The sequence below is a fragment of the Telmatherina bonti genome (assembly GCF_933228915.1).
Source record: "Telmatherina bonti genome assembly, chromosome: 8".
In the NCBI taxonomy this organism is placed as follows: Eukaryota; Metazoa; Chordata; class Actinopteri; order Atheriniformes; family Telmatherinidae; genus Telmatherina; species Telmatherina bonti.
Genome location: NC_136626.1, coordinates 7,476,893 through 7,490,367, shown reverse-complemented (window position 1 = coordinate 7,490,367; position 13,475 = coordinate 7,476,893). Strand labels below are relative to the sequence as shown.

At 41.7% G+C, this 13,475-nt stretch overlaps 1 protein-coding gene across 1 annotated transcript in view; it reads right to left on the bottom strand.

Moving 5' to 3' along the window:
• ghrhrb (growth hormone releasing hormone receptor b) overlaps positions 1-13,475 on the bottom strand; it is a gene marked incomplete at both ends in the record, with an annotated part of 57,376 nt that overhangs the window by 25,667 nt on the left and 18,234 nt on the right. Inside the window, one exon of the mRNA XM_079245178.1 lies at positions 12,354-12,462. Coding sequence (XP_079101304.1) covers positions 12,354-12,462 — 109 coding nt within the window. The remainder of the gene's footprint in view (positions 1-12,353; positions 12,463-13,475) is intronic.

Below are 13,475 nucleotides of genomic sequence, written 5' to 3'. Positions count from 1 at the left end.
AAACAGCCTTCTTTCATTTACGTAATATAGCCAAAATTAGGGACATTCTGTCTCAGAGTGATGCAGAAAAACTGGTTCATGCTTTTGTTACTTCGAGACTAGATTACTGTAACTCTCTATTACTGGGCTGTCCTAAATATGCCCTGAAAAGCCTTCAGCTGATCCAGAATTCTGCAGCCAGAGTCCTGACCAGAACCAGCATGAGAGATCATATTTCTCCAGTTTTAGCCTCTCTTCATTGGCTGCCTGTTGAATCTAGAATAGAATTTAAAATCCTTCTCCTTACATATAAAGCCCTCCACAACCAGGCACCACTATATATCAAAGACCTCATAGTTCCTTATATACCAAGCAGAGTACTTCGTTCGCAGACTGCAGGCTTACTTGTGGTTCCTAGAGTCTCAAAGAGCCGAGCAGGAGGCAGAGCCTTTGGTTATCAGGCCCCTCTCTTATGGAATAAGCTCCCAGTTAGTGTTAGGGAAGCAGACACCCTCCCCACCTTTAAGACTAGGCTGAAGACTTATCTTTTTGATAAGTCCTATAGCTAGGGATGGTTAGCATCCCTTAGTTATGCTGCTATAGGTTCAGAGTGCAGAGGGACATTTCCTGATACACTGAGCTTCTTTCTTTTTCTCTTTATCTCTCTCTTTTATCCCCCCCCCCCCCCCCCCCCCCCCCCCCCCCCCTGTCCTTGACAGATGGCTGCCTGTCCTTGAGCCAGGTTCTGCCGGAGGTTTCCTTCCTGTTAAAAGGGAGTTTTTTCCTTCCCACTATCGCCAGTGTGCTTGCTCAGGATGGGAGATTGAGTTGGAGCCTCCAACTCAATCTGTTGGTTTCCTTATATAGGCTGTTATGAATTGGCTTTCTTTATGTTTTTTTTCTCTGTCTGTAAAGTGTCTTGAGATGGCATTGCTGTGATTTGACGCTATATAAATAAAGGTTAATTGAATTGAATTAAATTGGTAGACAACAAGCTGCTAACTGGTTAAGGACTCGCAAAAACATCTTATTGCAGGAGGAAACAGTAAGAAAAGAAATGATTGGCTTTCTTGTAGCTAAAAAAAAAAAGTTCAACTGGTTCCTTTCACTGGACAGGAGGTAAAGAAATGCGGTGTTCTCTTTTTATTTTCAACCTTTTGACCATCGAAGTGTTTAGTCCTGAAGTTTTTCAGTTTCCAATAAAAACGTCACATCGGCTGCAGTTCTGTTCTGTTTTGCTCTTTGCTTTCAAGTTTTCCCTGAAACTCATCGTGTCACGTAAGCTGCATGTTATTCCAGCAAGTACACAAATAAAGTTTATCACCAAACGATCGGGATGTAGACATGGTCATGAAAAGGTTTAAACCATCCAACTCGATCAACCTGCCAGAGGATCAACTTTAAAGTTCTGTTTCTGCTCTATAAAGCTCTGAATGGTTCAGGACCTCTGGACCCAGTATGAACCCACCAGACCCCTCAGGCCATGTGGATCTGGTCATAAGCAGACATGGAGACACTGCATTCAGCTTCTATGCTCCACATGTCTGGAAGAAACTCCCAGAAGGCCTCAGATCAACAGGAACAAACAGGTTTTTTTTAAAAAAAAAATACTGACTATTAGGCTACGTTCAGACTGCAGGGCTTGCTGCTCGTATCAGATGTTTTTGTGAAATCTGAATTTTTTGAAAGTCCGTTCACCTTTCCAATCAAATGTGACTTGTATGTGATCTCCTGTATGAACCTCATGCGCACCAGAAGCGTCCCGCATGCGTAGAAAACACGGCGACATGCAGTGAGCGTGCGTGTGACGTCTTTGTGTTTGCAGAAGTAAATAAGGATGGCAGCAGAGCATTTGCTATTTTAAAATATTTGTCTAACTGTTAAAGTAAAAATAAAAGTTAAAAGTTTCGTCCAACCGGAGCCACAACATCGTGAATGTGTTCGTTTTAAGGAGACGTTTACGAAAGAGGAAAGTAAAAGTTTTGGTCTTTGTGGAGCTGTGGCAGCAACAACTGTAGAGAGAAGGATTGGTGGGAGAGTGATGTGAGCGCATTTACCGATGAAGAGTTCATAAACAACAAACGCAGAATAATGACGTTTGTCGCGTCGATCGGATTAATGCGACCTGACCGTTCAGACTAAAGTCGCATGGTAAAAGATCAGATACATATCGGATTTAGGACCACATATCCAAGCGGCCTGAGTCGCATTGGAAAATATCAGATCTGTGTCGTTTAGACTGTTAAGAAAAGATCGGTTACATGTTGCATCGGGGCAAAAACATCGGATTTAAGTCACTTCAGCCTGTAGTGTGAACCTAGCCTTAGTTTCTTTTTCCTTCATCTTTCCCGTAATTGTAAGTTCTGCTTATTTCCTGCTGAGTGATGATGGTTTAATGTCTCTGAAGGGCTTTGAATCAACCCGTCCATGAACTGTGCATCAACGCTGGAACAATCCCATGCACTGCAGCACGTGGATGTGCATTTCTGCAGAAAAGCACTTCCCGTCTGTGTAATTAGTTGTGAAAATGGCAGATGTGATGACCTCTGAGTATGAAGAGATCAGGACGGAGGTGGTGTGTGATGATATGTGGAAATGCCAGCGCTGGATCGTGACAGCCCTGAGCAAAAAGAAACGCGTTCATGTTCCTCACAGCGAGTAATTATGATTATCCTTTTTAAAAGGAAAAAAAAAAAACCTTTTTAACCTTCTTGCTTTGTTTACTCTGCATCATTTCTGCCTTTCACTGACTTCTGTCTCTGATGGCATGTCCTTACTGGATGTGTGACGGTAGTTAACTCAGAACGCAGGAGGAATCTGCTCGCCCCCTTCAGCAGAGACAAGCTGCTTCCTGCAAAAGGCATTAAAGGTCCCATAATACACGTCTTTTCAACCATTTCATCTGGGTGTCAGAGATCCAACAACATTGTTTTCATCGTGTTTTACCAAAAATTCTGCCTTTGTCCTAAATTCCAGCTATTCCAAAGGTCAGTCTAGTGCAAGGATCCTCGGTGTTCTGCAGGTTTTCCAAGCGTCCCTGCTGGAACACGCTTGACTCAGACTCAGTAAAGCTCTTCACGTGTCCGCTAGCTACACCTTGATGTGAAGAAGATGTGTTGGACAACATGAAAGCCTCCAGGATGAGCAGGATTGAGGATTCCACGTCTACTGAGAAAGGTTGTTTCTCTGTCTGAAGCTTTAACTGCTCTTGACCAACGCCCTTCCAGGATGTGGCGTTCGCTGCTCAGTGATCTCTAAGTGCAGGCTCAGTTAGTCGGGGGTCTGACAGTATCCACTACTGGGGGAGGGGTTAGTTCCCTTCTCAGACTCACCTGTTTGAGCTGAATATTCACTAGAAAGTGGAGCAAGCGAGTGAGAGAGGTGACAGACTCAGGATGTGTGGACACATGAGATTGTTAGAAAACCTTTAGAAAGTGAATTTCGTTTAATGTGTTGAGTCTTGAACAGGAGATTTTTACTCTGAACTATAACATATTTGGAACGTGGTTAAGAAATGAGAAGCGACTTTTTGCATCTGTGGGCTTTTAAATAACTTGCAGCAGAACGATAATCACCTCTGCAGGAAATATTCACCAGAAGGCTCCTACCTGTCTGCTTAGTTAACTTTTTTTACTTTTTAATCAGGTATTTTATACTCTAGATGGTGCGATCTTCATAAGTTAATATTTAAGACATTTTTCTGCAATTGTTCAACAATGTTTGAACCCAGTTTGTCTCAGTTTGGTGAGGCTCTGTCCATCTTTCTTTTCATGTGAGTGACTGAAATGCTCCTTTTATACCCAGTTATGGTACTGAACTGTAAACCTAATTAGACGTCCAACGCTCCTCCAGTTGTTCTGTTTTGTAATAATCCCTTTTGTAGCATTTTGTTTAGACTTTTTAGAGGTATGTTGCTGCCATCAGATGCAAAGTGAGCTCATATTTTAGCTCATTATAAATATAAAACAGTAAAATGTTGCAGGTTCTGATATTTAGTTGTTTTATCAACAGAAAGTTTGTTGATGAGATTTACAAATGACTGCATCCCCTTTTCTTTTTTATTTTAGCTCCATGTTATGTGGTTTGACTTCCTCTTGGCGTTCTCATGGTGTGTGTGTGTGTGTGTGTGTGTGTGTAATGGATACATTTCTGTGTTTTTCTATGCTTCCCTTATGGGAACATCCTTTATGTAAAGTCAGCAGCCTGTTGGATGTGCAGAACCTGGATCCAAGAAGATAAAGTCCATCTTCACGTATTTAATTCCACTAAAAGCAAAACAGAATCTAAATATTGTTTAAGAGATTTTCAGGTGTTGAGCTGTTAAACAAGTTGAGAACAAAGTTCATTAATAAAACAGAGTTAAAGAGAAATGTCATTTTCTGGCTCTGAATTCAGCCCCCGTCTCCCATCCGACCCTGTTAACCTCAAAGCTTTTCCTCAGGACAGTTGCAGCAGGATGAATATTCATGGCTCTGCTACTCATTAAAGGTGGCTTAAATGTGCACGTGAGCAGCTCCGCACTAATGAGCTGCTCAGACAGAATCTGTTGTCTTGTTTTGTCAGGATTTTTCAGTTTTTTGACAATGAATCTTCATTCTTTCGTTTTGGTATTTTTGTGTTAAACTGCATGTAAACGTCTGGCGTGAGAAGCGTTTATGAAAAAGCTGATAGATGATGGAAGTCTCATTCAGAGCAGAGCAGACCGACTCAGAGGCTTCACGCTTTGTTTTTCCATCCATGACCTCTTCCTCGGCTGCTCTGCCACCAGCTGATACAGCATATGTCCTTTAGAGATGTTTTAGCCATGTGCCTGCGAATAAATCTGTCCACATTATAACACATGGACGCATTTCCTCACTGAATACAAACAGAAAATCATGTCAGCTTTGCAATATGAAACGTTGCTATAAAAAAAACTTTGCAAAAATATAATCTGTTATGTAGAGGATCATGTTTTTTTTTAAACTAATCTCTTATTTCTATATCAAACTAATTATTTACATTTCAAGAGAAAACTGCTGTTTTGTCAGGATGTTGAACCAAAAAACTCAAATAATGCTAATAAAAATTAGCATGGCTAACAATAAGTAAGTAAACGCTGTGGCTTTTCATGTGACTGCTTTTATGAAGCACTTTGAGGCTTTACTTACTTTTATCCCCAGATAGTAAAAGCTACAGACCAATTTCAGATTTCAGATTTCAGAGTTCCCTTTTCCTTGTCATCAGGATGCCACATCTCCCGATGCAGATGCAAGCTGTTGCTTAATCAGAAACTGATTTCTCTAATTTATCTGCTTGCTAGTAAACGCACCGTTCTTTTGCAATTCCTTCACTCCACAGAAAGGTTTTTATGTGCGATACAGCAGGATTATATCGCAGAACACTTTCAGGAAACCACTTTGTTTCTTTTTAAGGTCTATTACTACAAAAAGTAATTCACCACATGCAATTAAACAAGAATAAAACATTTTCCAGATTAAAACGCACAGGGACTGTTTGAGAGCAACTAATGCAGCTGGATATCAGGGGGCAACACTGTGGATGCCTGAAGCTGGAAGGAATTAGTGGAAAGGAACGTTTAATTCAGCAAAGATGACTGCATGTGAAGAAAGCCTTCATCCAAACCCTGCAAATGAAATGGAGAGTCGGTTAACACTCTGTCTGGTTGAGCCTGCAGGGAAACTTTACTCAACCATCTCATGCGGTTTTTTGTTTCTGCTAAGCTGACAGGGGAAGCAAAACAGCGTGTCAGGTACAAAGCAGCTCAATCTTGTCATGTTTTTTTCTCCGTACGACACAGAGAAGAGCAGAAAACGATGCAGTTTAATGTTGAGTGACAGCAGCCGTCTCATCATGCGAGCAGAAGGAGGCGGCGGGCGGCGTTTACCCGACTGGAATGACCCTGTCATGACTCAGAAAACACCTCAACATGATGAGAATTCCTATTTCAGTTGTAATCATCATGCTTTTACAGAACATCTCAGCTCAGAGCCCCAGACTGGCGACACGTCCTCTACCAGGGCGTTAAAGAAAAGACGGGGGAAGAACTTCCTCGATCAAGTCAGAGAGGAGTCTATCAAAGCCGTCAGTCCCTGTAATCCACATATCTCCTCACCTGATTGGCTGCCTGCTCAGAGAAACAGAAAGCAACTGAGCCTGTTTTATGCTGGATCAGATCCAGCAGACCTGCTGCACGTTTCCTCTGCAGGCATAATGTTGTTAATGAACCGGAGAACTTATCACATTCAGCACATCTGTATCTGATGTTGCTCCATTCAAAACACTGAAATACAGAATAACATTTACAGAAAGAATCTTCGAATGAAAAGATGCTAAAAGTGAATCAACGCAAACACCAGCAGAAGGGGGGAGGGAGGGAGCTCTACAGGGAGAATCCACTGCTGTGAGTGTGTGAGTGTGTGAGGACTCAAACTGTTTTATTTTAAAAGAATAAATTACATCTGGAAACCTGAAATATGTGTTGTTTACATTTGTTGTTTACATACAAATGTTTACATTTGGTGCAAAGATGTTTAACATTTTGTTTCTAATTATGTATTAACTGCCTTATTATATCCACCTCCTTAACCCTCTCATGCATGGTTAAAAATTATTAATGCCACATTCTAACACATACAATATTTCACTCCTACAGACACTTTGTCTTTGATATTATTTGACTTTTTATTTAGTTTATTTTATCTATCCTGTAAAAAAAATTTTATAAAATAAGATATTGCCATATTTATATAATAAAAATATTCTCTAAAAGTGGAATTGTATCATTTTCTGGTCCTGTTTATCACTGAGGAAAACCTGATAATTACATGTACGTGATTATATAAAATAATGTGGCACTGATGTTTAATAATTCAGGCATCAGAGGGTAAAAAATCATCTCCAGCACTTTTGCTGTAGAACTTTTATTTAAGATGCCATTTGATCAAAAAGCAGCTAAAAATGGATGAAAACACTGTAAGCAGGTGGATCTGTGGATGTTAATGTGTAGAAACACAGTGAATACTTTCTGTAGGTCTGCTACGCCTCAGAACTCCGGCTTGCGTGCCTGACTGAGGGATCAGCGGCTGTTCAGGCTGAAGAGTGTAACGCGTGGAGCAGAAGCACAAATGACTTTTCATTCAGCATGTCTACGGTTAGGCTCTGCAGGCAAGAGTGACTCAAATCCCACTTTTTTTTCCATAAGTCACCCAAATGTGATCATTTTATTTCAGTCTGAGCAACACAAATCTGATATTTTATATCAGGTCGACTCCACATCTGGTCCTAAATCAGAACCATATATGATGTTTTTTATTGAAGTGAGACAGACGTCACAACGCAGCTCCAGAGGAGACAGAACGCTGTAAGATCCAATGCAAACAATGCACGGAAGACATGCTAGCGCGTGTAGCAGCCATATTTCTAGCTGTACTGTGATGCATGCCACGTCTTCCTCTGTGCATGTCTGTCACTTCATGACCATGTGAAGTGTGATAGTTGTCAACATTTAAATAATGTGTGTTTATTGAACATGGTCCTTATGTGATCTGATCAACCCAGGTTTTCTATGAGCACGTCCAAATGGAGGACTGGTCATCTGAGTGGCTCCAGACCACCCGTCATATAACATGTGAAAATCAGTGCAGCTGTCTGCAGCCACAGAAGGAGAAAAAGAAAGTACAGATTACATTTAATCCACACATCTCCATCTAAATTTGCTTTTCGGTTTGAACACACATCACGCGTGTGGATTTCCCTGCTGATTAACTGGCTGACTCTATTTTCCCCTTTAAGACTTAACTTGGTTTAACTGATTTGAAATAAATTCTTTTCTCCAAGCTTGAACTTCCCTTCTTCAGGAAGCAGAATATTCATCCCCACCTGAAAACGCTGCATATTTTCTCCCTCCTTGGGGTCAGGTCTCCAGTGGTCATGACTTTCTCAGTGAGGAAAGCATGAATCAGTTTGCATGCAGATGAAAACTTCCTGACTTTCTCCTCGGCTCCTGACGTTTCCCACCGAAGCTCTGATTGTTTCAAAACACTTTTCCTCCCATTAAGCCTCTAAAAAGACATTTTCCTTCATCAATGCTGTGAATTTAATTTAAATATTCTTATTATGCCAATAAATTCGTCACTATCTGTCACACTATGATTTGTGTAACACTTGTGATTTTCACCATAGAGGCCGTGACACCCTGGGTGGGGGGGGGGGGGGGGGGGGGGGGGGTGGGGGGGGGGGGGGGGGGGGCACCGGGGGTAGGTGGGAGCCTCAGGAAATTAGAGGCTACTGCAGAAAGTTCAGCATGATGACGTGTAAAACCTGCTCTGTTTCTTAAGTTAGCATGCAGCTAGCTAGCAAAAAATGGGATCCAAGAAGTCACAGCCAACTGAAATCCAAACATATGATGCAACATATGGATTTACAGGAATACAGAAAGATGAACGGGGTTTCCCAAAATGCATCATCTGTCTGGAGACTCTCAAACTAGAGTTTAAAACATTCAGCATTATTTGATACCAAACATCCAGCAGAGGCCATTTAAACCCTTAGTCAGACGTAGAGAAGAGCGTTTCTTCATACCTAACCCTGCGCCCGAGTGGGCCCTGAAGGCATCATCACAACCGGGACAATCTGCTCAGCTTTTAGAGCAGCTGAGAACCTGCAAACACTTCGCACTTCAGCTGGAGGAGAGCATAGATTTATCCAAGCAGGAGCAACATTAGATTTATTTCCCAGGAAATATTTGCGGAGGAAATATTATTTTTAAAGCACTTTAAAGACGATCCACTGGGAAAGACATTTTCTAGGTTTGGACGATTCCATAGAGTCTAACTGGTCGAACTGGACTCGTTGTGTGGGGGTCTGCTTGGATGGAGCGGCTGCAAAGACCGGGAAGATCAGTGGAGTCATCGCTCTGAGAAAACAAGTTGCAAAAGCTGATGTTTCTTTCCATATTTGTGTATCATTGTCTGCGGATTTGGGGGTCCCCAGCCAGAAGCTAGCGCTGTTGGGGGTCTTTGGCATGGAAGAGTTTGCGAACCCCTCTGGTTGGCGACAGTAAGATGTAATATTGGACTAATTCAGCTACAAATGTTACAGCTTTGAGGAAAGACTCCAGCTAATGGTCTCAGGAGGGAATGAGGAACAGGAGTTTGACAACAGACTGGTGAATGCTGTGGAGGTGTGAGCGGGCCGATGGGGACGATGAGACTGAAGCAGGTGTGTGTTCATCTGGTTGATCCGGTTCAGCTGGGGTTAGAGGGGGAGGATAAACTGAGTGAGGTGGAACCAGGAAGGAAGGAAATGCATCAATTATAAAAAGATCAGTGGACGAAGTTGCCTTTATTTTATGTGTTTTTGTCTCATTCTGCAAGTTAGAAGTAATTATTTATAACTTTGTTGCACGTGAATCCCTGCTTGCCTCATATGACGCATGAAATCCTGTAATTAAAAGTCCAAAGGCAGAAATATTCAGCCATATTTTCACACTCAATCATTATTTGTAGGCACAATAACAAGGTTTAGAGTTTGACTTTCACCAGAGAGGTCTTTAACACCAACTGACGTAGGAGTCTGGTGGGGAAAAGTGACCCTTCAGCCTTCAATTATCTTAAAAGAGACGTGACATTTGGATTTATGCGGCACCGTAATATTCATGTCACACGCAAACCCAGGAGCAAGCCAACTGTTGTTAATGGCTGTAATTTTACAAAGTGACACGACTTAACAAGCTGAAGAAACGCTTCTGATGGCCCTAAATGAAGGTGACGCCGAGGAGAAGGACGTTTTTAAGATGTTTTTTTCCTTTTAGGCCGGGGATTGCTGAAGTAGTTCAAATGATTATATCCTCTAAGGATGTTTAGAAAATAAATAAATAAAGTTAGTAAATGCTCTTTGGATGTGGAGATGCAAGTTAAATAGAAAACTTATTATTAAACCCTCAAAGCTCTGCAGGCTTCTCTTTGAGTTCCGCTTTTCAATGTCGCAACTGAAGTGTTTACTGGTGTTCGTCACCGGAGATGAAGGTGAGTTCCACTCGATCTGGAGTTCTTCTGCAGTCTGTTGAACCTTTTATAAGCGGTTGATCACAAGTTTTCCACAATCAGACTACACGGGTGAGAAAATGTTTGCTTATTGTAAATCTGATCATCCTTACAGATATAACAAAAGTGTTTTATTCCTTGTTTTCTCCACGTTTGAAGACAATTATTAGATTAAAAGTCTAATTATGTGGAATATGTGATAATAAAAATGATTGTGATCCAGATCAGGGTTCTGTGACGGTATCATAGACTGTATATAAAAGATGGGCGGAGCCTCCGTGACGTCACCCGTAGGTTTCTGAAGAGCTGAATTGAAGCTCGGTGGGCGGTTCCTACCATCACCATCTTGGCAGCGTCACGCGTGTCATCTGACCCGGAAAATACAAATATGGGCAAAGAAGTGGAGCTGAGAGGGGGGCTGTGAGCGTCGGGGTGGATGATTGTAGCTAAGAGATAACCGAGATAACCCGGAGCTAACAGAAGCGAATCAGCTAACAGAGGTAAACGGGCTAAAGCAAAGTCACATTGTTAACCGGCTAAAAACTGTTGTTATTCTACATTCCTCCTTCGTTAAATGGGAGATCGGGTACCTGTCAATCAAAAGTTATGCTAAATTTTGAAATGAAATTACTTATAAACTGAGGAGTTATGAAAAAATCCACTCCCCCCACAGTTGTCATGAAGGTAAACCTGACCTATTAAACCTAAAGTGGATTTTTGTACCAGGCTGTAAACATGTTTATTTCTGCTGTAAACATGTTTATTCCTGCTGTAAACATGTTTATTCCTGCTGGAAACATGTTTATTCCTGCTGTAAACATGTTTATTCCTGTTGTAAACATGTTTATTCCTGTTGTAAACATGTTTATTCCTGCTGTAAACATGTTTATTTCTGCTGTATTATGTTTATTCCTGCTGTAAACATGTTTATTTCTGCTGTAAACATGTTTATTCCTGCTGTAAACATGTTTATTTCTGCTGTAAACATGTTTATTTCTGCTGTAAACATGTTTATTTCTGCTGTATTATGTTTATTCCTGCTGTAAACATGTTTATTTCTGCTGTAAACATGTTTATTCCTGCTGTAAACATGTTTATTTCTGCTGTAAACATGTTTATTTCTGCTGTAAACATGTTTATTTCTGCTGTAAACATGTATATTTCTGCTGTAAACATGTTTATTTCTGCTGTAAACATGTTTATTTCTGCTGTAAAGATGTTTATTCCTGCTGTAAACATGTTTATTTCTGCTGTAAACATGTTTATTCCTGCTGTAAACATGTTTATTCCTGCTGTGAAGTTGGTCTTTTTAACATGGGAGTCTATGGGGATTTGCTCTGTTTTGCAGCCCCTAGTGGATGAAGGGGGAACTGCAGTTTTTGGCACTTCCGCATCGGCTTCACTTTTAACGACCAGAGGTTGCTACTTGGATGGTAAGGGGTCGGATCGGGGTCCTGTGATGGTACGGGGTTGTCAGGTCAGGCAGCCACCTAGCAGGGAAGCCCAGAATATTTTCCACTTCGTCCGGTTTGTCTGGGAGAATCTGATCCAGTGTTCCCAGTGTTCCCAGTGTTCCCAGACCATCTGAGACACATCGTCCCTCCAGCATGTCCTTGGTCTTCCCTGGAGTCTCCTCCCAGTGGGCCGTGTCCCGAACAGCTCACCAGGAACACGTCCAGCAGCATCTTAACCAGATGCTCTTCGGAGTCCTCTCGATGTGGATCTCTAAGTAAAAGCTGACCTGCTGGGAAACTCTCTTCAGCCGCTTGTATTCACCATCTTGTTTCTTCCGTCAGTATGGACAGCAGGTGACTGCAGGTGAAGGTAGGAACGTAGATCTATTGTTACATCGAGAGCCTTATTGGCAGACTGATGACGAGTCCACATCACTGCAGACGCTGCACCGACCTGCAGCACTGATGCAGAAAAGTTCCCAGAGATTCTACTGCAACATATGTTTCACTTCAAGACCCATCCTATCCTGGGACATCCATGTGTTTTACAACAAGACGGTAAAAACTACATTTTCTACATCAGAGAGCTGCGAACAGTCAAACAAAATGAAGTCAGCCAGAAAAAACAGTCACTATTGCAAGTTCTTTTTCAGTTTACATTCTCAGTATTCTCCATCTTGTTATTTGGGTTTTCTTCAGTTTATAGAAACTCAGACTGTCGTTCTCCACCTGATAAATCAGCGTAGGTATGAATGAATTGCTTCCACACAATAACCAGTTGATCCCTGTGGGGATCATCTGGTTATTGTCTCCCAACAGGAATGTTCCCCTCCTGTAAAACATCCTATAAAACTGTGCTGCAGTGCACACCGACCTGTCTTAGCAGAGCGGTTGTTCTTCTCCTGCTTCAGTATCTGGTAGCATTCTTCTTCAGCCTTCATGTGCTGCACCACCAGAGCACAGTCTGGGTGGATGGCCTCCGTCTGAAGAGCAGAGACAAGTCCACTTACGATAAAACCACACCGTAGCAAACTGAAGCATGCAAACATCGTTTCAGAAAAAAGAAACATAAGCACACGAAACCAATTTAAAGCTGATGTTCTTGTATAAAAAGTTTGTTTAAATGAGCTTTTAATCATCCAGTTTCCTCACACCTCTGTGTCTTTGGAGCATGAAGGTGAAAGTGAAGCTTTGTTCGACACTCATCCTCGATGCTCTCCTGCTGTGAAGACTGAAAATTAGAAGTTCCCTGCTGGGATAAAACCCTCTAAACAGTAATCATCCCCCTGCAGGAGAAACATCGGACTTCCTCTTTAGGTCCGGATATCTGATGTCAAAACTTCTTTACATTTTAGTTTTCTTTCACGCCTTCATAAGAGCACGAAGGCCAGGAAGCTGCATAAACATGCATAAACATGCAGAAAGCTACATGAAGCTGTGTCTCTTTGGTAAAGTCACATGACGTAATAATTCACATGAACCTGGGAAAATTCTCGCCTCCTGCACGTCATCATCTTTCTGCTCTGCGGTGGGATGAGAAATGATCTGGTGATTGCTCTGTAAGTGCAGGGGAGGGGTGGTGGGGGGTGAGGTGTGTCTGCACCGTGTGAACCCAGCCAGGTGAGACACCTACCTGTTGGACAGATGGAGACGCTACGGCTGAGTTTGACCTGCGACCTGCAGAGTGCAGGATTAACACGAAGCAGCCGGCATCTGCCAGAGTCCTGCTGACAAAACATCCATATGTGTGTGTTGGTGTGTGTGTGTTGGTGTGTTTGCGTTAACCCTTTAATTCCTCCTGTCTTAAATGCATTTATGAACCACTTTTTAATTGTTTTTTATTTTTTTGCTTATTTGAAGATGATTTATTTTCATGAAGTTTTTGTTTATGTATTTCTTCTGTAAATATATTTCATTTTATTTCAGTTTTTAGTTTTGTTATTTTTCCCTGACTTTTTCTGCATTTATTTAGTTTTTATAAATCTGTGAATAAGTT